Source organism: Aethalodelphis obliquidens, unplaced genomic scaffold, assembly GCF_003676395.1.
Source record: "Aethalodelphis obliquidens isolate GAN/ISIS:26980383/991018 unplaced genomic scaffold, ASM367639v1 scaffold34, whole genome shotgun sequence".
In the NCBI taxonomy this organism is placed as follows: Eukaryota; Metazoa; Chordata; class Mammalia; order Artiodactyla; family Delphinidae; genus Aethalodelphis; species Aethalodelphis obliquidens.
In genome coordinates this window covers 376,036-400,227 of record NW_020837978.1, presented here as the reverse complement: position 1 = coordinate 400,227, position 24,192 = coordinate 376,036, and the positions used below count along the sequence as shown (strand labels likewise).

General features: G+C 42.7%; 1 protein-coding gene across 7 annotated transcripts in view; it reads left to right on the top strand.

The window, feature by feature from the left end:
- The window catches only part of EXOC2 (exocyst complex component 2), a 156,459-nt gene that overhangs the window by 26,767 nt on the left and 105,500 nt on the right, over positions 1–24,192 (top strand). For all 7 annotated transcript variants that reach the window (XM_027128215.1, XM_027128217.1, XM_027128213.1 and 4 more), the window contains exons 2-6: positions 4,711–4,870; positions 8,727–8,903; positions 10,891–11,017; positions 21,922–22,035; positions 23,478–23,602. In XM_027128215.1, the coding sequence (XP_026984016.1) occupies positions 4,753–4,870; positions 8,727–8,903; positions 10,891–11,017; positions 21,922–22,035; positions 23,478–23,602 (661 nt within the window). In that variant the 5' untranslated portion in view covers positions 4,711–4,752. The remainder of the gene's footprint in view (positions 1–4,710; positions 4,871–8,726; positions 8,904–10,890; positions 11,018–21,921; positions 22,036–23,477; positions 23,603–24,192) is intronic.

The window sequence follows — 24,192 nt, the reverse complement described above, 5'->3', positions numbered from 1 at the left end:
GTGAAACTGAACATGTTCAGAAACTAAATTCTCTTTTCTTAAGGCTTAGACTTTTTCCTGAGAGTGATGATAATGTATTTCATTTATTTGTGATTTTAAATGTAAGAACGTTACCTATAATGCAGAATGTTTCTAAGTGGAGGTGGGTTGAAAAGAGACATCTCTTTCCAGAATTCATTCCACAGATAATTATTGAGTGCATATTTTGTGGGTAGGTACTGTTGTGTGTGTTGTGGACATTCTAGTGTAAAAAGTACATATTCTTATATTTGTAAGTTACATGGCTCACTGATCTTCCTGAGATAAGGGTTTGTCCATGCTTGGGGATGTGTAGGTGATGCTTCATGGTAAGGAAATGCCATTTAATTTTTGTATATGAACCAACATAATGAACACTGGATTTTCAGCTGCCTTTGATGTGTATATCTGGAACAGAGCTGTACTTTTCAATCATAAATAAGAAAATAGATCATAGTTTTTGATTCATGACTCTCCATAGTGGCCCAGACATTACCTGTTATTACGAGACCTACTTTGTTTTACGTGGACAAACTTTGAGGATAACATAGGTAAGATTTATGATCCTCTGTAAACACCTTCAAAATGGATTTGGGAAATTGGGAGTAGGTTGAAAGTGTCTTGTCCTAATTGTGTGTGTGTGTGTGTGTGTGTGTGTGTGTGTGTGTGTGTGTGCGTGCATGCCCTTTTATTTTTTTTGAGACCAGAGGTATTCTAATTTCAACTCTATTTCGCAGCAGGATGAGCCAGTGCCCCCAGTCATGTAAGAAACAACTAAGGTTCTTAGAATGTGACTATCATACACAGATGACCTAGTAAGATGCAGGATGCTCTAAAGGAAAGAGTGGTATCAGACTCCTGTGAGTCAGGAAACCAAGGGTCTGGTCTGTTTTACAACGAATTGGGTGTGTGACCTTGAAAATGGTCTAACCCTAACTCTGGGTAGTATTGCCATCTTAACAATATTAAGTCTTCCTGTCCACATCTTTCAATTTATTTAGGTCTTTAATTTCTTTCAACATTTTAAAATAATTTTCAAAGTACAAGTTTTGCACTTTTGTAAAATTCATTCCTGAGTATTTTATTCTTTTTGATGCTATTGTATACAAGTATCTTTTAAACTTTTTTTTGTTTTTTCATGTGTATACCTAATACCTCTCCCCATCCCTATTCTCTACCCCTTGTACCTCTTCATCCTATTTTAATTCCAGTATTCCACTGATACCATGAACATTCAGAAAACATTTATTCAACTTCTGTCAGCAGTCATCTGGCATGTTTATTTTGTGTCAGGTACTGTATGACAGGTATTAGAAAAGTAGAGTTGATTGAATATTATGTGTTTTCAATGAGGAGATACAGACTTGGTATCTAAGATGTAACACTTATGTAACAGAAGTGTTATAGAAGGAGGAGGGATCAGGGAGACTTTTTAGAGAAGGTAACATTTAAGCTTGACTTTGAAATATTGGTAAGGATTTAACAAACTTGGAAAGTCTTTCTATTTAGTCGAAATAAGGTAAATGAAATCAGGAAGGCATAAAAAGTACCTGGTGGTTCTTAAGAGGTGAGTGGGCTTGTGTGGTTAGTGTCAGATGGGTGAGGGAAATGACTGAGGATGACCTAGGAGTGTAGAAGAGTCTGATGGTGACAGGTTTTAATAAGATGCTAAGGATGTCATGGGGACTGGAGACCACTGAGCAGTGGGGGAGATGTTTTTTTTGAATCAGGAATGATGATTAGATCTGTAGTTTGGAGAACTGACTCCAGTGTTTGCTGAGGGGGGATTGCAGCGAAGGGATAACAGGGGCAGAGTGACCAGTTAGGAGCTGGCTGGCTTCAGTATCCAGGGAGAGAAGCAGTGGACCTTGGACTCTGCCAGGGGATTCTGTTTGATTCAGGGGGTGTGATGGGGAGGGAGGGGAGTTCAAGATAATTTTGGGTTGCCTCATTTGGTTTATTAGGTGAATGGTAACCTCCTGTGGTTCTTCGCTTTTTGCTGCTGTTGTTTTGCTGTTTTAATTGTTAAAGGAGTTTACATAGGCATGATTGAACTCAGTCTCCAGCCCCCTCCCCTTTCTCAGAGGAAGCCAAGCTGATGGCACCTGGCTCAGAACCCCAGCCCTCTAATCACAGGGTTGCTGTCTCTGGTTTGGCAGTCCTGGTACTGGGCTGCCATGAGCACTACGTACGAGCGGTACTGAGGGTTCATGAAGAGCCAAGACACTCCTTGGATTTTGAGTCTCTCTCTCCCAGAAACCAGGGACAAAGGTCTGTCACCTCTGTATTATCCAGCACAGCCCAGACTTGTTTAGCTCACTCTGCCAGCACCCACTTCCATGTTTCCAGATTCTGTGGCTAATCTGCCAGTATCTGGATAGTCACTTCTGGATAAAATTTAAAACTCCCTCCCCCTCTTCCCAGATACACATCTGCCTATTTGCAGCCTTATTACCACTTCTGTTAAACCAACGGTCAGTTCTTACATTAACAGGACAATATAAATCTCTTTTCTTTTGCCTCTTTTGAAAGTTTCAAGAGCTGTTATTCTTGGATTGATTCCTTTTCATGGCATCCTGTTCTTTTAGGCATAAAAGTTTTCTCCTTCTGCAGATATTTATTTGGGGGTCAAAGTTTACAGTACTTTTGAAGTGTGTGTGTGTGTGTGTGTGTGTGTGTGTGTGTGTGTGTGTGTTTCCTGTTATCCACTGTGTTAATTTGCTGGGGCTGCCATAACAAAGTACCATAGGCTGAAACAACAGACATGTGTTTTCTCATGATCTGGGGGCTAGAAGTCCAAGATCAAGGTGTTGGCAGGGCTGGTTTCTCCCGAGGCCTCCCTACTTGGCTTGGAGATGCCACCTTCTCCCTGTGTCCTCACGTGGTTGTCCCTCTGTGTGTGTCTGTGTCCTCATCTCCTCTTCGTATAAGGACACTGGTCCTGTGGGATCAGCGCCCATCCTAGTGACCTCATTTTACCTTAACCACCTCTTTAAAGTCGCGATCTCTAAATACAGTCACATTCTGAGGTCCTGGATTAGTACTTCAATGTAATTTGCAGGGAAGCACTGTAGCCTGTAGCCTTATCTCTGTTTCCTCTGGACCTTTTTTTAATTTTTTTTAAATTTATTTGTTTTTTTATTTTTGGCTGTGTTGGGTCTTCGTTGCTGTGTGCAGGGCTTTCTCTAGTTGTGAGCGGGGGCTACTCTTCGTTGTGGTGCGTGGGCTCCTCATTGTCGTGGCTTCTCTTGTTGCAGAGCACAGGCTCTAGGCGCGCGGGCTTCAGTAGTTGTGGCGCGTGGGCTCAGTAGCTGTGGCTCGCGGGCTCTAGAGCTCAGGCTCAGTAGTTGTGGCGCGCGGGCTTAGTTGCTCCACGGCATGTGGGATCTTCCCGGGCCAGGGCTTGAACCCGTGTCCCTTGCATTGGCAGGCGGATTCTTAACCACTGCACCACCAGGGAAGCCCTGGATCTTTTTTTTTAATCTGACTATCATCTCTCGCTCACGTATGTTCCTTGACCACCTTACAGTCTTTGTCCTTGTGCCTTTTAGGATGAGGCTGTGACAGCTGCTTGTTTAGTCTATGCATGGGCAGAGTTGGTCTGTATATGCTTTTCCTTGGGTGATGTGGCTGCAAGTAGTCCTTTCTGGGAGGACCCTTCCATGTTAGAGTCTTCGGTTCTGTCTTTCCAGGGCTCCTTAGTTTCTCCAGAGTGATTCTTGTTACCCGGACAGAGCGGAGTTGGGTGAGAGGGTTGGCGCCCTCCTCTCTGTGCCTGGTGTCTGTCCCTCAGTCCTGGTCCCTTCTGTTTGGTTTCGTGAGAGATTGAACTGATCTGGCTAACGGTGGGGTGAAGGCAGGGGCCACTGTCTAACTTCGCTCTGTGAAAAGACAGACAACCAGCAGCTGTTTTTCTCTGAACCCACCCTTCCCTTGTCTTCTGGAGCATCTGAAGCCTCGAGCACTTGAGGAGTTCTGTGGGTTTATTAGTGAGGTTTTCTCATTTCCTGGTTGCCTGCTGTGCACTAGGTGCTCTGCCCTGCTGGGATTATGTACCTGATCTTTGTTGTAGCCTTATGGAAGGTTCTGTTACTGGCCGCAGTGTCCGTATATGAAAACAGAGGTTTGGAGCGGAATTAGAGCACCAGGACTAGAGCTCAGGGCATCTGAACTCAGAAGCTGCACTTCTGCCGGCTCCGCACTGGGACAGTTAGCAAGTCTCTGCTTCTGTCTCAGTGTCGAAGATGTCAGTGTATTGATTTGAGCACATTTAAAAGAGTTGCTACACTAAGTCTAACACAAAAATAAAATGAAATTCAGTATACCTATGAGAATGGAGATGTTCTTTAATTTTATGAATCTGATTAGTTCAGAATGTGCTCCTTCAGGAGCTTCCAGCATATACTTTGGGTGCAGCAGGTGGTGGCATGGAGCTCAGGGGGACCTTAGGTTCTGTCTGTCCTTGCATCAGAAGTTTATGTTCTTGATGTCTCCCTCCCAGTACTAGCTAGTGTCCTTAGTCACCTTCATGTGCAGGAATTGTTGGCAGACAGGCTAACTGACAGCTAAAAAACCTGGCGCTGTATGTTTGCAGAATACTGCTGTGTTTTGGTACTGAATGTCTAGTTCTGGTGTTTCTAGTTGCTGCTCATCTCAGTTGGCACTAACCCTTTTTTCCTTTCTCTTCTACAGATTACTTCTGTAGCTTGACCTCTACTTTCCTCAACAAGCAGAATGTCTCGAACACGACAACCCCCGCTTGTGACAGGCATCTCTCCAAATGAAGGAATCCCATGGACAAAGGTCACGATTAGGGGAGAAAACCTGGGGACTGGGCCAGCTGACCTCATAGGTAAGGGCAGGGACGATGCTGTGTGTTCATGGTGAATGCATTTTTATGTTGGGCAACTGAGGCAAGATATACTATTTTGAAATAGTGAAGGTGATAGAAAAACACCCCTGAGGTCTGTACAGGATGATCTGAATAGAAATGAAAGAATTATTTGGTTTTCTGATTTTTCTGTTAAAATCATTATTTTGTCAGATCTTGCCTGTATTGTCTTTCACCTGGTCATTGAGAAAGCCCCCCACAGCCGAGGTTTGCCTCCTTTCCTCGGGGTCGGCCTCTCCTGCCAAGACTGCCAAAACAGCCGCCCAGCTCTTCTGGCCTCCCCTCATACCGCTGTCTGTTCTTCTCAGGTGCCGGGTGAGCTAGGCCTCTTCTGTTCCTTATTGCTCTCGGAACCAAATCTAAACTCCCTCCACCCAGAGGAGCCTGTGCGCTCTGCCGGGCCGCACCGTGGGACCTGTGGGCATTTGTCTACACCCGATGCCCATTGCGGCGGGAGCACTGAGCCTCCAAACTTAACAGCCACAGGCTCTCTGCAAACTCACGCCCGCCCACGGTTTGCATTAGGCTCCCCTAATGTTTACATATTTAGAGCAAGCTACGTTTTAGTTTTTAGGATCAGTTTATGCTGTTTATCTTTATAAGCCCAAGGACGCGAGCAATAGAACACTGCATCCACTTGGCACTGCACGAGTTTTTTTGATTTTGGTTTGCAGTGTGCCCCCTTCTTCTGGGGGAGACCCTTTCCTGCTGGTTGTTTCATTATTCTGGTCTGTCAGTGGTTCTCACCTGGCTTGTCTTCATCTTCTCTAGAACTTAACAAAATGCTCTTGCCTTAGCTGCTAAGTCTCAGTCTCTAAAGATGGAGCCTTATCATTGCTTTTTTAAAAACACAGATGAGTGTAAAGCACTGCCAGGATAGAGAGCAAACCATAAATATCAGTGTGTGGTCAGTTTGGGTTATTTTCATGTGAACTCTGCATGAGGGTGTGCAGATACATTCAGAATAAGAGAGCGGGGAGGCAACTCAATATGTGCTGCTGAATGAGTATTCTGATTTCCCACATGTTAATTTATTTGGATTCAGACATTCATTTGACTCATTTCTCAATTCATGAAGGACCCCTTGGTAAATACTAGAGATTATGAGTTAGAGCTTGTTTTTCTTGCATTATAGCTGCTGGTTGACACATTGTTTTTTGGCCATCCAGAAATCCCTTGGAAAAGAGAAGGTTGATTAGAGCTGGGCACCATGTTTAATTACTGAGTCTTGCCCTCCCCAGCTCGTTCTTTTCACTAGTGTTACTTAACTGTGTCTCATTTTATACTGTTTTCTCTAGCCACAGTTTTTGATTCTTCAGTAAATAAAACTTAAGTTTATTATCCTTATGAAGGTAGTCTGTCTTATCCTATGTCTTGGTTCTTGACAAAGCTCATTCCAGGTTGTTCTTTATCCAAAGTGGAAAAATCCCTAGAATTCATGGAAATAGACCATCTAGATGGAGGTTCAGTTTAACTGGCAGTCACTGAGCCCTCACACGTGACTGCTGCCCGTCTGTGTGGATGCTGATCTCTCTTTAGCTTCAGGCAGCGCGATTCCTGTTTGACTGAGTGCGCACGACTTTTATAAACCTGCTAGTTCCGCTTTCAGCCTGCCCATGTATTGCCAAGAAACCACTTTTTAAAAAAGCAAACTTAACCTACTAAATAATTTAAGCATTTTTATAACTCCGGTGACATCTACACTAGCCAAGTAAAATACTACAAAAACACTTTATTTGGAATTCTACAAGTTACTTAAAAAAAAAAAAAAGATGTTATATTTCATGAAGCAGATTTCTTGGCAAAACATGTTTAAGAAATAGATCGTATGATCTTATTTAATTTCCATGCATTTAAAATGATCTGTTTAAATCTGTGTTTTAAATTATATGGTGATTATTAACTTTTTTAGTTAAAATGCAGAACAGATATTAAATGAGGAACCTCGATAGCAGCTACAACGAGATGAATAAACTGTTATTCCGGGTGCTTTTTCCCAAAGTTCCATCATCATGGATATCATACATGTTTGCTCATCTGAACATGTTTTTAAGACTTTATGTCTGTATATCTGAAATCTCCCATTTCTCAGTTTTAATCGTAAGATAGCTCCCCAGCAGGGGACTTATATTAGGAACTTAAATACATTAAGTCCTGACATTGGGTTGCGTTATTTCCTTTCTAAAGTTAGTATTTAAATCACAAAAATGTTTTTGATATTGTAAAATTTAAAAATATCAAGTTATGTATTGACCTGGAGTGATATTGAAATATATACCATCTATAACTAAACAGTTCATAAATTAAAACATTTCCCATTTATATAAAAAAATACATAGACTGATTTATGTGTACATAAAAATTATTAGAGCACTGTATGTATTGAAGTGTTTCACAGGCTTACCTTGGAGATGGAGAGGAGTTTCAGGGGGTGCTTTCAACCTCTTAAAAGGCTTAAATTTTTCATAATAAAAGTTGAGTATCAAGAAAACTAACAAACACTCCCATTTTGAAAAATAATTTTGAATTATGAATGCATTTAAAAATGTGTAAATGTCATTACACATTTAAAAAGCCAATGGAAAACTTAGTCCTAAAGGAACTTTGAAGTGCTGTCATTAGAAAAACTGAATTCCTTACATGAATAAATAGTAATGTCTTAGGGAAATCTCTGAAATTAATTATTTCAATAAACATCTTTAAAATGGAGTTGTTTTTATTCCTTTATGGTTAGTATAACATTCTTACTAAATAGTGCTTTAAGTTGTAACGAAAGATGACTTGAATCCCTCCCTACATTTTTTCAACCGAATTTGGCATAAGTTGAGGTGTTCCTGGTATCTGATTGAAAAAACAAAACAAAAAGCTTGCATTTGCTAAACTTGACTGCCGAGCAGTATCAAAAATTAAATGGTGAGAAAAGAAAGTGCGAGTGTCTGGGTGTTTGCTGAATACACTTCGGTCTATTTTCTCCATGAATGTTTATTACATTGGTCTCTGTTTAGCAGAAATGCACGTGGTGGGATGGTGGTCCTCTGCCTGGGGCCACGTCTTCCCTGTCTGCATCGCAGTTTACGTGGGTCTGGGCAGAGATGCCAGGCGTGGGCTGAGATTTTGGGAGCAGAGTGTAGTACAGCGACAGGACCATGAGGGAAACATTTAGGCAGCGTGGACTGCCGTTGCAGGAGTGATGTACAGACATGAAAAATGCACTAGTAATCCAGTAATGCCTGAGAACATTTACTGATTTAACAGACTTCAGGCTGTGCTTAACATAAACTACAAACTTTAGTTCATTCTGTAGTATCATGTATAATTGAACACTAGGAAAAGTATGTGTGGATTATTTTCAGGAAGATGATAAATTTTTTTTTAGGGAATGATGTACACATTTATTAATACGCTTTAGAGCTTTATAGCACGAACTTGGACTTCTAAAAATAACAATAATTTCCTTTCTAATACCTATGAAAGCAATCTAAGATTCTCATAGTTAAGTAATCTGGAGTGCCTAGACATTATTATGGTTATTATTTTCTAATTCCAATGATGTTTGAAGACACTTAAATATAATCTAAAAGAAGTATTAAATATTAGAGAAAAAATAGGCAAATTCAGTAGAGACAGTCGTTTATTTGCAAATGATATTGGGTATATTCAAGAATAGAAATAACTAACTGATGAACCAGGAAATGCTATTTCTAGTTCTGTTTTTCAGTTCAGGAAAAAGGCCTGGCGATACTGACAGAAGAATTGTCTTTTCATGAAATAGCTGTTCTTTGGACTTTGTTATGTGCATGCATGTTTTTACTTTCAGGTCTGACAATTTGTGGGCATAATTGCCTTCTGACAGCAGAGTGGATGTCTGCGAGTAAAATTGTATGTCGCGTGGGACAGGCCAAGAACGACAAAGGAGACATTATTGTCACAACCAAGTCAGGTGGCAAAGGAACCTCCACAGTCTCCTTCAAGCTGCTCAGACCTGAGAAAATAGGTATCATCTCCCATGACTTTACTCTAAAGAAGAAAATAAAAGTGGGTTTTGTTTTTAAAACTGACAACTGGTAAATTAGTATAAAATTTACTTACTCTCATATGTCATTAACTTAGATTCAGTTTATGTTTATTTTTTCAGGAATGGGATATTGGTTAAAGTCTGAATTACTTTTGAAAAGGCAGTTAGCTGAGCTGACGGTAAACCCTAAGGATGCTAACTAATCATTAGAACTGCTGTTCTGTCCTGTATAAAAGCTGTTCATGTAACACGTCCGAAATGCCGATTTTAGTTTCTTGATCTTGAATACCATAATTGCATTTCCTGCTGTGATACAGATAAGATTTGAGGTGAAATACATACCTGGTTTGGCCAAATTAGCCAGTAATGCCTAAATAATGTTCCGTGTTCCTTCACTTTCTGCGTCCTTTGAGGCCCCGACAAGATGTTGCCCACCTAGGTGTGCCTCTGGCCTCCAAACTAGAAATCACACTCTTCTTGTGCCCTAGAGCCCCTCCTGTGTTCCCTTTGTGCCCTTAACCCGTGCTTCCTCACCTTGGGGCACAGAGCTTGGTCTGAGAAGCTGGGACTCTGATCACACGAGCAGCCAGCTGTGGGTGGAGTGGAGTCACAGAATCACCTACCTCAGAGGATTGAATGAGTTAGAACATTGGAGAAAGTGCTTAGCATAGGTCCTCACACAAACTAAGGGCTCCATAAATTAGTGTTTTTAATTATTCGTCTCCTAGCTCTTTATGTATATGGCATCTCCTCTGCTAAAGTAAGAATACTGTTAGATTCATCTTTGTGGTCCTGTAATGACTTGCACATGGTCAGTACTTAATAAATATTTGTGTAATGTAGGACTATCACAGGCATAATTAAACCCAGGCCTTCTCTCATATAGAAAAGCAAAGAGTTTTGCAAATTTTGTTTTCTGTCTTAGAGCATAAAGCCTTTCTTCAGCATTATATCCTTAAATTCCTTGATTCTTTTTAATAAAAATTTGAGGAACTTAAGGGAAAACCAAAAATGGAATTTACATTTATGTACGTGTGTGTATGTAAACGTATGTACATATATATACATACAATATTTTTGTTTTTGTTTACTCACTTTTATTTAATGTCTTTGAAAACCGAACTGTGAAATTAAAGCAGGAACTTGTTTCCAGTTTTCTGGAGGAACTTAAAAACATTTTGACAGAATCTAGCATCATCTTGTATCATGTTTGTACAGCAGGTGAAGAAAACTTATTTGAAAGTATTGATTTTATGCTAAAACGCTCTGCCCAGGACTTAGCACAGCACAGGCTCAGGAAAGGCCTATAGATCTGAACCTGGGAGTGTCTGGGCCTGAGCTTACCCTCTGACAGAGCTTCCTTGTGTCATCCTGGTAGACCTGTGGGTGCCCATAGAGTTAGAAGGCTCACGAGGAGCCCTCTGGTCCCCCGGCCCTGCGCTCTACTCTGCTCCCTCGCACACTGCCCAGCCTCTGTTTCAGCCCAGTCCGAGCCACAGGAAAGAGGGTACTGTGTTCAGAGATTATATTTTGTTTTTCCTGAATATCCTAGTCATTTCCATCACACAAGCCGCGCATTCCGTGGAAGGTGTTTGGTTTCTTTATATTGATATAAGGATTGTTGGGTGTTCTGTTGATGTACCAAATTAATTGTACTGCTTATTATTTGTAAAATACATTTGTTTTAGAGAACTTTTTCTCAGAGGCTTAACTTGTCTTCTGTATTGAATAATGTACAGTGCAATCAAGAGGTGTTATTTTTGCCTTTCTATAGATTTTTAGTGGTTTTAATTAAGCTACCAGCCATTACAAAAAAAAAAAAATCTGGAGCTTTTGTGCCTTCAAATCTTTAAAAAATTACTGTAGCATGCATTCTGTATTAGGTGTTTCAACAGTAAAGCAGTATGGTAAGACTTAGTGCCTGGGGAGTGTGTATCTTATTAAGGCTGTGCTCCTCATTTGGTAGGTATTTTGGATCAGTCTGCTGTGTGGGTTGATGAGATGAATTACTATGACATGCGCACTGACAGGAATAAAGGGATTCCTCCCTTGTCCCTGCGTCCTGCTAATCCACTCGGCATCGAGATTGAAAAGTGAGTACCGCCTTGCGTCCGTTGTCTTTATTTCTAGCTGCTGAAAAGTTCTGTGCACTCAGTGAAGAGAGTCGGGCTCCAGGAACATCCAGGGAAGCACAGTTGAAGACACTCTGTTGTTGGGAGTCGGGCATCATCTCTAGGAGCTTGGTCAGCTTTGCTAGAGCGAACCTTCCAACTGGTTAGAACTGTTGGCGAAAGCTACTTACCTCTTCAGTTTTTGAGTTTACATTTTGTGAAGAGGAAAAGTATCTTGAAATTTTGAATAACTAATACTTTTAATGATATGAGAATTAACGGGTTGTCTGGAGGTGGTAAGTTTAAATATTTAGATGGTACTTGAGATTAAAACAGAATTTTCCATGTGCTTGATTTTTCAGGATATATTTGGCGGTAAGTAGAACCAAGGTAGTCTTGTCATTTTGTTTACAACCCCTGCCTGTAATTCATACTTAACTCAGACTGACTTTACCAGAGTTGTGGCAGGTAAATCTTACAGGATGTCTTGGACCAAATCTAGAGTTCCCTGTTCTCATTCCCTAGTACAGTGTTTTCGTAGATTTTATAATCAGTGCCTTTATCCGTGCAGCTTCCTTAGTCGGTTCACCTAACACGTTAGTTGTTTCTGACTTGTCTCTCGGCCTTAGTGACTCTGCTGGTGAAGTTACTACTGAGCGTTTCTCCATAAGCATTTCTGCAGGCGACAGATTAGTTCTGCTAATGCTTTAGCCATAGTTTATTTTAGGTTTTTCTAGGAATGGAGAAAGTTGTCCACTGATCTTTATATATTTAACCTTCAAGCCTACACTTGAAGACCATTAGTAAATCAAAAGTAAGCTTCTTTTTCACCTGCTGGGGTTTGCCCTGGCTGAGAGGGAGGGAGCACGTGTTTGTCTTGGGAAGTTGTCTTGTGTTGAAAAAGGCCTGGGGTTTGGCAGCTTTTAGTGAGCGAGGACTGTCCTGGGTCACAGCTGGGAAGCTCTTTGGCCAGCGTGGGTCATTCTGGAGCTGTTTTAAGGGTTTCAGTACCCGATAAATTAAGAGTTTAAGGATCAAGAAGGTCCAGGAAAGAAAAGTAATTGCTGGGTCTTTATTTGAGCATAGTTTCCTGCATGAATGGACTTTGTGGTTGAGAGTAAACCTCTCAGTGGCCTGCTTCAGTGGCCTGGATTCGGCTTCTTTCCAAGGCCCACCACAAAGGAAGTGTGGAGCAGAAGCGTTCTTTGGATTGTTCTTTTGTAAGGAAGATACAGTTTTGCACCCTTGTACCAGGATTATAGGAATATGGTGTGACTTCTGTCTGAGCCTTAGATGGAACTATCAAAGTTAGGATTAAATTGGTTATTTACTATCATAAAATGGATTTCCTTAATTTTTAGTTTAGCATGTAACTCACCCCTCGTTTGATCTCTTTACCTTTTCGTGTCCTCTTACTTTTTGATTGTCTTGATTGTTCCTGTTACTGCCGCTGCTCACACAGGGGTTCGGCTTGAACTCTCTATTACAGCTCTTTTTCTTAATACGTTTCGGGATAATCCCGAGGTAACGTTGGTAACCAGCCAGAAGCACTAAAAGTGCCTGGCTCTTTAGAAGTTGTTTTTCTTCTTCTCTGAGGCAGTCTAGTTGGGTCTGAGCCCCTCTCTCAGTTTAACTCTTGGCCCTCCCGTTACTTGCAGGGCGACTTGGAGTCTGCTCAGCTTCCTCAAGGTGCAGACTGGGCGGCCTGGGTCACGCGGCATGTGCGTTTCAGCGGTGGGGACGCTTACTCGCAGTGGGCGCTGGTTGGATGTTCGTCGTCGTCACCGTGATCCCCTGCTCTTCTTACATGTGCGCTACTCAGTGCTGTGCCCCCAGGGAAAGAATCTTCTCATGACTTAAGATTTCAGGGTGATGAATTGTATTCAGATCTTAAAATAGTATTATGTACATTCAAGAAGTGCTTAAATGGTGATAAAATTTACAGTAATATTTCTTTGAAGTTGTTACTTGAAAGTTTCAGAAATAATCTGCTTAGCCATGGAATAACTAAAGGATAGTTTTTGAAAAGGTAAAAGCTTGACTCGCATACAAATACAAAATGCGCACGTGTCCAAGCTTTTATTTAATTCATTAATTAATGGGAAAACCAGTGAAATGTTAAAACCAGTTCAGGGGGAATTCCAGAGGACAGACATAATGGGCAGTGAGGAATGCTGAAAGGTGCAACACCGGCCACTTCTCCTCAGTAACCAGTTGCATCTTCACCTGACACGTATTTCTGTGCCAGGCATCCCTGGTCACCATCAACCCTCCACTCTGCTTCTGTAACAGAGCTGCAGAGCAGAGACAAGGCATGGATGGGGGAAGATCAGGGGACCCTGGGCAGGCCCTCCAGACAGTGAAAGGATGGCCAGGAATCTTTTTGCCCATTTAAAGTCTTTCGCAAGTTTTCTGGTCAAAAGGAAGAGTGGATAGACGGCTTCCTTGGTGGCGCAATGGTTAAGAATCCGCCTGCCAATGCAGGAGACACGGGTTCGAGCCCTGGTCCGGGAAGATCCCCCATGCCACAGAGCAACTAAGCCCGTGCGCCACGACTACTGAGCCTGCGTGCTAGAGCCCGTGAGCCACAACAAGAGAAGCCACTGCGATGAGAAGCACGCGCACCGCAATGAACAGTAGCCCCCACTCGCCGCAACTAGAGAAAAGCCTGTGCGCAGCAATGAAGACCCAGTGCAGCCAAAAATAAAATAAATAAATTTAAAAAACAACAACAGCGTTCACTTAAAAAAAAAAAAAAGAGTGCATAGAGATACTAGGAAGCAAGAAAATGGAAGGTGAAGGTAGGAAAAGGTATAGAAACCAAGAAGAAGAGTATATAGTTTGGCCAGAAAAATGCTTTTCCAGGTTCCTTTTCACCTTTTAAAGATACTGTCAGGAAAACTGCATTTGTTTTATTGAAGTCTGACTTCAGATAGAGAAGCCTTATTTTAGAAAAAGAGAGTAGGAAAGGAAAAGCAGATGTTAAAATATTGGTGTGGGTTTTATTTCCCTGACTCTCTTAATATCTTTTAGATCAAAGCTTTGGTCCCTGTAGAGAATGGTGTTAACATTGAGGTTAGAATCCCTGAGAGCATTTCCTTTTACTATGTCTTTTATTTCTGTTTCTTAATGTCATTTGGGGTTTCTTTTATAATTAAAGGACGGGAGAGGACCTATTTTAAATTTTTAAAAAAATGTCATCAGAGAAGGAATAACAGGATTTAATTACTTGCTTGTTGAAATATACTAATTGAGAAGGTTTGAAGAATTATGACTGCTTGTTATAAAGTACCATGGTCCTGATGAATTACCAGACTAAAGTAGTGAGGTCGCTTTTGGAAGAGGAATCAGCTCCTGGTAATTACAATGCTGAGTGTTCATGGCAATTCTCAGCCCACAGTCAAATGCACAAGGTGGAGCCAGGAGGAGCCTTGCAGTGTTGTGGCCACTTCATGTGACCATGAGTAGCAAGCACGAGTAGCCGAATACAGTGTTGTTCTTTGGTGTGACGCAGAGTTTAATAAATGTTTTATTGGTGCGCTCGGTGTGCGCGCTGCCGTCTTTCAGCGCACAGGCTTAACACCTGGCGTTTATGGGCCTCCTTCGGCTGCTGAAGTTCTGCATATCCCTAGAGTTTTAACTGATGTTCTGCACACATGGTGCCTTGATACTTATAAAAATGTTACTAATTGCTCAGAAAAAAATAACTTCACTTTGAACTGAGACTAGGATTTGCTTGTAAAAAGTCTGTATTTCTGATTTACTATACTGTCACAAATACGCATTCTTTGCACTGCTTAAAATTATGATGGAGACAAACTTAACTGAAAAAGAAGGTAAAAACAGGTTCATATTAATAAGTAAAAGCCTTCACTCTGTTTTATTTCTTAAAAGTACTCTTTGCCTACTAGGAGAATATCTATAAGTAATGTTTTTGGAGACAGTACATACATGGGAGTTAGGGCCTTAAAATGGAGCTTTGCCCCTCCTGTTTTTATGGGATCTGCAACCTTTTTGTGAAATTACTACCTGGGAAGAGCTGTCTAGAGTAGTCAGTTGATGCACCACTAGTATCTTTATTTCCACAGAGGCTTCATGAACAATGCAGGTCTGACTTGCTCCTCATCAGTTTACTTTCCAGTACAAAGAAAAGGTGGCCAGTTTTCCTGCTCCATTTAGAAGACAAGGAAAGGTGACAAAATAATTCTTAGTATGAGTGTGGAAGGGAAAAAAGCCTTGGGTAAATTTTCAGAAATGTTATGAAAACAGATTTGTGGGCTGTGATGTAGTGCCTAGGTCCATAAACTGGACCAAAAAAGGAAAAAAAACACACAACGTAAAACAAGCTCATAATATTTAAGGTGCAGAGTAACACTGGTGCTGGAGTGAAAGCTATGAGAATTGAGTGTGACACACACTTGGAAGAGCCCCCTTTCCTCCTATCTTTCTACCTGCAGGTCAGGAGAGCGTGTTCCCCTTGGTGTGAGCACAGTGATGCAGCCGTACCCAGGCTCCTCTGCGCGGGTAGTTAGACTTTCTCTCAGAAGGGTTTTTGTTGTTTTGCTGGCTCGCGGGTCATCACTGCCAGTCGTTCTCGTACTTGAAAGTGAATGCTGCTGTGTTGAGAGCATTCCTGTTTTGCATCTGACCACTGGGTCAGTCAGGTCCGTGTACCTGGGGCTTCATGGCTAATCCTTTTTGGAAGGTGTAATCTGAGCTCACACTGCCATCTAATGGGGAGCTTGCGCTGTAGGGGCATGAAGCTTGTCAGCTACTGAAACTGTTGGTTCCTTAATGAAAACACTTCCCATGTTTACATGGTAGACTCTGTGTTGCTTTCATCCTCCAGTTAGTGGGTTTAGTTTGAATCACTCAGAATATACCTTGCTGTTACTGACTTGCTAAGCCATCACTTCACTTGGAGGGTCAGAGCCTAAGATCCAGTTATTGTGGACAGAGGTTTAAGTTTTAACTCTCCAGACTTCGTGCTCCATTGACACAGTGTGTCTGCCCTTCCTCATGCTGTTACCAAGACCATTAGCAATTTTCTGCATTCTGAATCACTGTCTCCCTCAGTTTCTATCTTTCTGGATTTGTAGTTGTGGGGTTTTTTTCATGCCTGAGATTCTCTGGTTCTTTAATTGGCAATAGAAGTGTGGGGTCCTGCTCTTGACTGTTTACATGCAACCTCTCCGGGGCTGTTTCCTGACTGTAAAATGGGAATACATAACTCATGTTGTTACGAGAATCAAACAAAATGGTTCTTACGAAGAGTCTGTTAAATATAGAGAACCAAGCGGAGAGAATAAAAGTAACAGCAAATAACATTTTTGAGCATTTATCACATGTCAGAAACTGCTAAGCCTTCCACACTGCATTACCTACTTTAATCCTCAAAATATTCCTAAGAGGAAGACACTATGATCCCATTATCCTCATGAATAAATGGAACCTTAGAGAGGTTAAATATCTTCCTCAAGGTTATTCCAACAACGCTAGCCAACTTGTAGCTACTGCCGTGGGCCGTCTCTGCTTTTGTGGGTACACTCCCCACAGAGCATCATTGCTTCCCGTGTTGTCGTTCGTTGTCTCTTTTTTCTGGATCTTCTGTTTCACATTCATTTTGAGGTGTTTGCAAAGAAGATCTTATTTTGGGATAGACTCTTGACTCAGGATGCCTTCAGCTGTGAGTAGCAGAAACAAAAATTCATTCTGGTTTAAGCAAAAAAGATATTTATTTTCTCATAATATACAAAGTCCAGAGATGGTGGACTCCACGATTGGCTGAGTCTGTGGCTCAGAAGTGTCACTGAGATGTAAGGAGCCTGGGTTTGCTGTTCTGCTGCTCTTTGAGTGGCACTGATCTCCTTCATAACTGTAGAGTGGCGTTAGAGGTTTCTAGTGTCGCGACGACAGTAATACACAGGAAATAACAGTGTTAAAATAAAGATCCAGTATTGCAGAAACTGTAATAATACACAGGAGATAACGAAGCTCGGTAAAGTCTGAGGGCAGAAAGACACCGTCTTTTCTTAGTTCTCCTTAGAAGTGTGGAGGCCTTTCCCAGAAATGCTCCAGCAGCTCTTTCCTCAGACATTGTGGTCAAAATCCAATCACTCGATCAATAGCAAGGGGAGCACGATAAGCACAACTGCTGAGGATTATTGATGTTCGTACTCAGTGAGGCGTGGACACCCCACTCTCTCTGCAGGTGGTTCTGTCCGCGAAAGGGGAGGGGACGTCGGGTCTTGGGCTGACGGCGGGCCACTTGTGTGGTTTGGATCGAGCTGTCTGACTCCGTGACAGAGTGTTGTCATCTTTAGTGTAACTTGTCTTATTCTTGTACGGCTGATTCCTAATCGCTCTTTTTCTAATTTAAATGTATAGTAAGATTGGTAAGAGTTGAATGTCTTCAGGAAGAAATCACTCTAAAATAAACTCATTCTTAGGGGTGATTATGAGGGTTTGAGAACTAGGACTTAGTGTTCTGACCAAGAGAGATCCAGTACCTTTCAAAGTCTTGACCCGTTCAGGTGCGTGAAGGAGCTGTGTGTACAAGAAGTGCAGTGGGTGGGGTGGATTAATGCTTCAGATCTCAGTGGACAGCTCTCACGTGGCCCCTTCCAAATGTCACCACTCACACTAATGCCAGCACTCAGGGTCAGCCCCTGCCCCCCGGCTGCGCTTGAAGGGACGCACAGGGGTGCAGAGCCCATGGAGTCCTGCGGAGGACGGTGTGGGGAGGGGCTCCCGGGGCAGCAGAGTCCTCTCGTAGAGCCCACACTAGACTTCAGGCCTTTATCCTGTGATGAAGCAGACCCTGTACATGTGTAAAAACAACAACATAGGGCATTACAGGTGAGGTGTTACTAAGGTTTAGGGATCAGATCAGTTTTAAGTGTGGGAAGTTCTAGATGGTTGGGATTTGTTATCTTTCAATACCACCAGTTTAAGCATCCTAACAGTATAGGATATAACCTTTTGTTTTTTAACTTTTTTTTATAGCTTTATTGAGAAATAATTGACAAATTTGTAAGATGTTTAAAGTGTACGTCTTAGTGATTTGATTTACGTGTACATTGTAAAAGGAGTCCCACCATCTAGGTAACTAACACATTCGTCACCTCACATATTTACTTTTTTGGTGGGAACATATAAGTTCTATTCTCTCTATGGTGTTATCACCTATAGTCACATATTACACATTAGATCCTCAGACCATATTCATCTCATGAGTGAAAGTTTCTACCTCTCCCTATTCCCCCATCTCCAGGCAACCGCTCTCCTACTCTATTTCTATAGTTTGACTTTTTAAAAAATATTTCACATATTTTGCACATCTGATAAGGGGCTTATATTTGCACATCTGACAAGTGGTTAATATCCAAAATATATAAAGAAGCCTACAACTCAATAGCAAAAAAAAAAAAAAAAGCCAATCTGATTAAAAAATGGGCAGAGGATCCGGACGTTTTTCCGAAGAAGACACACGAATGCCAACACGCACATGAAGAGGTGCTGAGCATCACTAACCATCAGGGAAATGCAAAGCAAAGCCACAGTGAGATCCCCTCGCACCTGGCAGAATGGCTCACAACAAATAACAAGTGTTGGAAGAGGTGTGGAGGAAAGGGAACCCTCCTGCGCTATTGGTGGGAACGTAAATTGGTGCAGCCACTGTGCAGAACAGCAGGGAGGGCCTCAAAAAGTTAAATATAGAGCTACCATATGACCCAGCAGTCCCACTTCTGGGTATTTATCCAAAGAAAATGAAAACAGGATCTCAAAGTTATCTGCACCCCGTGATCACTTGCAGCATTAATTACAGTTGCCAAGATATGGGAACAACCTTTATTCACAATAGCCAAGATATGGAAACAACCTAAGTGTGCATCCACGGACAGGGGGTTAAAGGAGTGGGTGGGGGGTTAAAGGAGTGGGCACCCACGTGTGGGTGCCCAGGCTCGCATTGTTACTCAGGAACACAGGAACGTTACTCAGCCGTGAGAAGGAGGACAGTCCTGTCATCTGCAACAACGTGGGTGGACCTTGATCTCAGTATGCCAGACAGGAAGACAAAGTTTTTTTCTTTTTTTAAAACTAAACCCATTGAGTAGTACTTGCTGTCAGACCTGTGGGAACTGCGTGGCCTTAGCCATCTCACTGTGGCACACAGCTTCTGTATTTTTTAGTTTCGTGTCTGCGTTTGGTGCCTCTTTGCTTTATTTGCTGTCACTGTCTCAGAGCCTTTTTTGTCCTGTCATACTTAACTCCAGCTACTCTTCTCACGTTGTGCTTTGATGATGGGTAGGAACCACCCAACGAGAGTAAAGCTGCAGGGCCCGAGCGAGGGAGAGAAGCTCAGTTTGGCTCCCAGAGGCCCTTTCTGCTGCTCTTTTGTCAGTTGTATCTTCAGTGTCTTGAGTGTGGACCTGACCCTTGTTCGGTGAGAATTTCATGGAGTTGAATAAGTTATAACGACTGTTAATAGCAGGGGTTTAGTTGGTACCAGGTGGTTCTGTGGCACTTGATTCTGTTAAGACTATTTAACTTCAGGACTACATAGAGCGCCACGTTGACGAAAAAGCAGCAGGTGGACCGCCATGCCCTTCTTCGCACTGATGAGGCCCCACTGGTGCACCAGGCTGTCCTTTCCAGCTTAGACAGCTCCCTGGGCAGATACCTCCCGGTGGGGAAGGTAGAACTGTGGCTCGTGACCCTTGCCTTTCAGAGCGAGCGGAAGGCTCCTGGGTGCCTCCCTGGGGCTCAGCTAAGTCTCCACTCAGCCATATATTCCCCCAGAGTTCCAACGTGGAGGCATGAAGTATACATAAATAAAATGATAAAAACTTCCAAAGGTGACAGGATTTTATTACTAAGTAAAGTATCAAACCAGCATGAAGAATCTAAACCAAAATAAACTTCAAAAAATGCAGTTCTCCAACTCCCTCTCAAAGACTCTGGTGACAGTGACCAGCGTGCCTATGGAGCACACACTCAGAGGCACACCTGCTCACACACATCCCCCAAGAAGATTGAGGCTACAGTTATTCTTCACTCTTGAAGCCAGTGAGGAAAGATGAAGGTTGACTTGGTCTCCAAGTTACTAAGACTCAGGTGATGCCAGCTTGGTAGCCACGGCTCCCTTAGTCTCATCTCACCTTGTCTGTTACTCCCATGTTAAACCTTTTCTTCCCCTAATTAAGGAAAACTCCGTGGTGAGAGAGGTTAAGTGTAACAGGAGGGAACATGGGACCTCCTGGCCGAGGTGCCAGCCTCCGTGTCCAGATGCAGGGTTTCCAGGGGAGATCGTGGAGAGCTGTGTTTCGGACTTGTGTCCCTTGCCCTCTGGGGGAGAATGGGGACAAAGGAGCCAGTAGAGAAGAGGAGGGTGGGCGAGAGCTGCTGGAGGGTGTGACGGGCTTCCCGGCCACCCGGTCAGGGCCCCCGAGCCCAGGTGAGCACCTCCCTCTCCCTGGAGAGAGTGGGCTCCAGGCCTTTGCCAGTTGTGCCCAAGGGGACTGGTCACCTGCAAGGTGAAGGGCTCCAGCGGGCAGTGCTCGTGGGTGGAGGTGGGATGTTGCCCTTGGACAAGGCTGCCTAACTTCTTAAATGAGGCTGTGTCTGTGATAATGTGGCATTGGGACTCTCAGAGAAGTCATCAGACCTGCACACCTTTTCTTCCAGGCTGGGGATAATTTCTCCCACTGAATAAATTTTAGAGACAAAATAATTGTGTGTCCCGTATGGGGGTGGGGAACAATTTCAGTCAGAGGGGAACGAGGTAAAAACGACCAGGATGTTTGCAGGAAACTGTGATCCCTTTGAAGTTGCTGGAGCTTCAGCTTCGAGGATTAGGGTAGCAGAAATGAGTCCTGAGAGAGAAGCAGGTTTGGGAAGTGGAGGGACTTGACCGCAGAGCTTGGACTTCATTCTGCAGGCGGAGCGTGGGCACTGTAAGGGCTGCTCGCTCACAAGCCCTCAGTGGGCCGGGTCCTGCCCAGTTCTGTTTGCTCTCAGACACAACTTGCTCACCTCCAGTGTGGAGCCTGACACCTGTGGTAGGTACTTAATTCGTGTTTGAATGAATAGATAAATGAACTGATCGAGAAGTTGACCTTAAAAATGTGGGCAAGAAAGTGAGCTACAGATAAGGGAGTGTCAGGTAGTGTAAGCTTTTCTTGAAATTGATCTAGACGTGGGCATAGAAACATGGATACTATAGAGATCTGATTTTATCAGTAGGGGTCATCAGGCATCAGTGTGTCTTAAAACAACTTTCATATAGGTCTTGAACAAAAACCATTGTAACAAGTTGATTTACTGTTTTTAATTTCAGTGTACCCAAATTTTGATTTTTATCTACTGAGTAGGAAATGATTTCATGTTTGGATAGATTTCATGAAGTATCAACTCAGCCTCTTTAAATCTTATATTCGGGCTTCTCTGGTGGCGCAGTGGTTGAGAGTCCGCCTGCCGATGCAGGGGACACGGGTTCGTGCCCCGGTCCGGGAAGATCCCACATGCCGCAGAGCGGCTGGGCCCGTGAGCCATGGCAGCTGAGCCTGCGCTCCACAACGGGAGAGCCCACAACAGTGAGAGGCCCGCGTACCGCAAAAAAAAAAAAAAAAAAGAAAAAAAAAATCTTATATTCTTTTTTTGATGTAATTTCTGTATTTTAACTAATTTCCTATCTTACATATACAGTCAAAGTTTATATGTTAAGTTAGCTGAGGTGTAGGAAGTATATTTTTTTACACATGCAAACGTAGGCTCCATGTTGTATCATGTATCATTGTAATGGTTTGTATTCACGTTTATTGCTGTTGGTTACATCTTTGTAGTAATAGCACTCAAAATATATCTTAAACCTTTTCCTCCCTCAGAGGTAAATTTCCCCAGAAGGACTTAGAAATGCTGTTCCCTGGAATGAGTGCTGATTTTACAAGTGAGAACTTTTCGGCTGCCTGGTACCTCATAGAGAACCACTCCAACACCAGGTTAGTGGGTGCTGGGCTGTGTTGTGTGGTTTCACGGGGTGCAGCTCATCAGACTTCAGGTAACGCGGGTTTCCCTCTGGCTTTGCTGCTTAGCAGCCCTTTGATCTCGGGTGAGCTTGTGAACATCTCAGAGTATCTGTTTCCTTATTTATAAAATGGGATCATTAATCAAGAGGACCCCTATTTCCTACTATCATGTTCTTTCTATATGTTTCGTTATTTATGCCACCCATTAAAACTTTGGAGTCTCAGCTGTGTCCTGTGTCTGAATGTGATCCCCCTCCCTACTCAAGTAACAGAATTCTTGAGTGCTGCTTTAAAACGAGGAACACACCTCCTTCCCTGACCAGAGAGCAAAGGAAGATGAGTTATTTATCATTTTGCAAAGACTTGGCTTAAAATTAGCCAAAAAATAAACAAGGGTCATATATCCAATTAAAGTCCTCCTTTGTATCTGCTACGTATAGTTTACCCACCCTCTGTACAAGAGCAGATCTGTAACTTTTTCGCAAGACTGGCTTAAAACAGTTATATTTAGTAAAAATGTTTTAATAAATCAGTGGCTTATTGTTTAAAATTTGTATTCTTGAAAAGCCAACTTGTTAAAATATACCTTAGGCGAAATCCTTCCCTCACCTAGTGGGATGAAAACCATTATAGAAAACAGGAAAAGTTGGTATATACCTAGAGTAAATTTGGCCTGAAAAATTTTTAGAGCAAATGCCTGTCACTTTCTTTGTGGAAGATGGTTCTGAGTTCACATTATAGATGTGCTTTTCTGTCACCATGTCAGGATTGATCTCTGTTCTCTGTGTAGGGCCATCTTGGCATTCAAGAATATAGTTAACATTTTATATAGCCAGATTTTCTTAGCTCAGGTGGAAATAAAACTTCTAAAATACAGAGATCTGACTGTTTTTTCTGTGCCTGAGATATAAAGATGAAATAGTGTGATCTGTTTAGTTATTTAAATTTTGAGTTGACCCCCAGGTTTTCTGTAATTTCACTGTTAATGGCGGGGCCTGGTCATGATGGGCTGAAGAGGACAGCGTGCGCAGCTTGTGTCCAGAGCATAGCAGTGGACGTCCAGGGGGTCCTTCTTAGTCCTGTCACCCAGCACTGCATGGTCCAGGTCTCCACATCTGGGAGACGCTCTTCAAAACTCCTTACCTGGCAAATCCTGTGTGTGATTTGGGTCGATTATAAGAATGTCTCCATGTGTATTTACTTCCCAGGGTTCTGACATATGAGGGCTACAGATCTCCTTGTATAGCTGCTGTAACTTTGGTGTTCATAACATGTAAAGGTTTAGATCTAGGTAAGCATTTGAAAGCTTGGTTTCATCTGATTACATACTGTATCAGTCTGTATCCTTCCAGGGTAGGCTTCAGTATTTCACACTTGATGCATCATCTTCTTGTGGCTTCTTCATTTCACTTCAGTTTTGAACAGCTCAAAATGGCCGTCACCCACCTGAAGAGACAGGCTAACAAGAAGAGCGAGGGCAGCCTGGCGTGCGTGAAAGGGGGACTCAGTACTTTCTTTGAGGCACAGGACGCCCTCTCAGGTAAGGTGACCCCCAGCCATCTGCTGGGGCTTCCCCGCGGACACCAGGCCCTGCACGTACGGAGTGTTTGCAGGCTGTGATGCTGAGGCTGTGTCCCTGGGAGCGGAGCTCTGCAGTGGCCACCAGTCAGTCTTTGCGGCTGGGCTGGAATCTCTTTGAAGGCTTGGTACCTTAAGTATTTGTCCCTGAGGCTTTGCTCACCCATCAGACACGTGTGAAGTAGGAGACCACTTTGCCTCCCAGCAGTGTCTGGTGTCCAGGGACGATAAGGAGTTAAATCCCAAGGGTAGAATTCTAGAATTTTAAAAATCCTTGTACAGCCATCAGTATCTTGCACATGGGACTAATTCTGTAGATGTGACCCATTGTGTGTTTGGTCTGGGAAGAACTGGTGATAACGTGTCCTTTCTTTGTAGCCATCGCCCCACCAGCCCCGCACGGTAGCTAACTCCCTCACCCACATACTCATCCTTACATGTGAAGGAAATGGTATTCAATAGAAATGGTATGGCTTTAGACATTTCAAGGGAAGATGTTGGATAGGTTATTTTATTTTTTTCTTTTTAACTACCTTTAATTAATAAAAATCA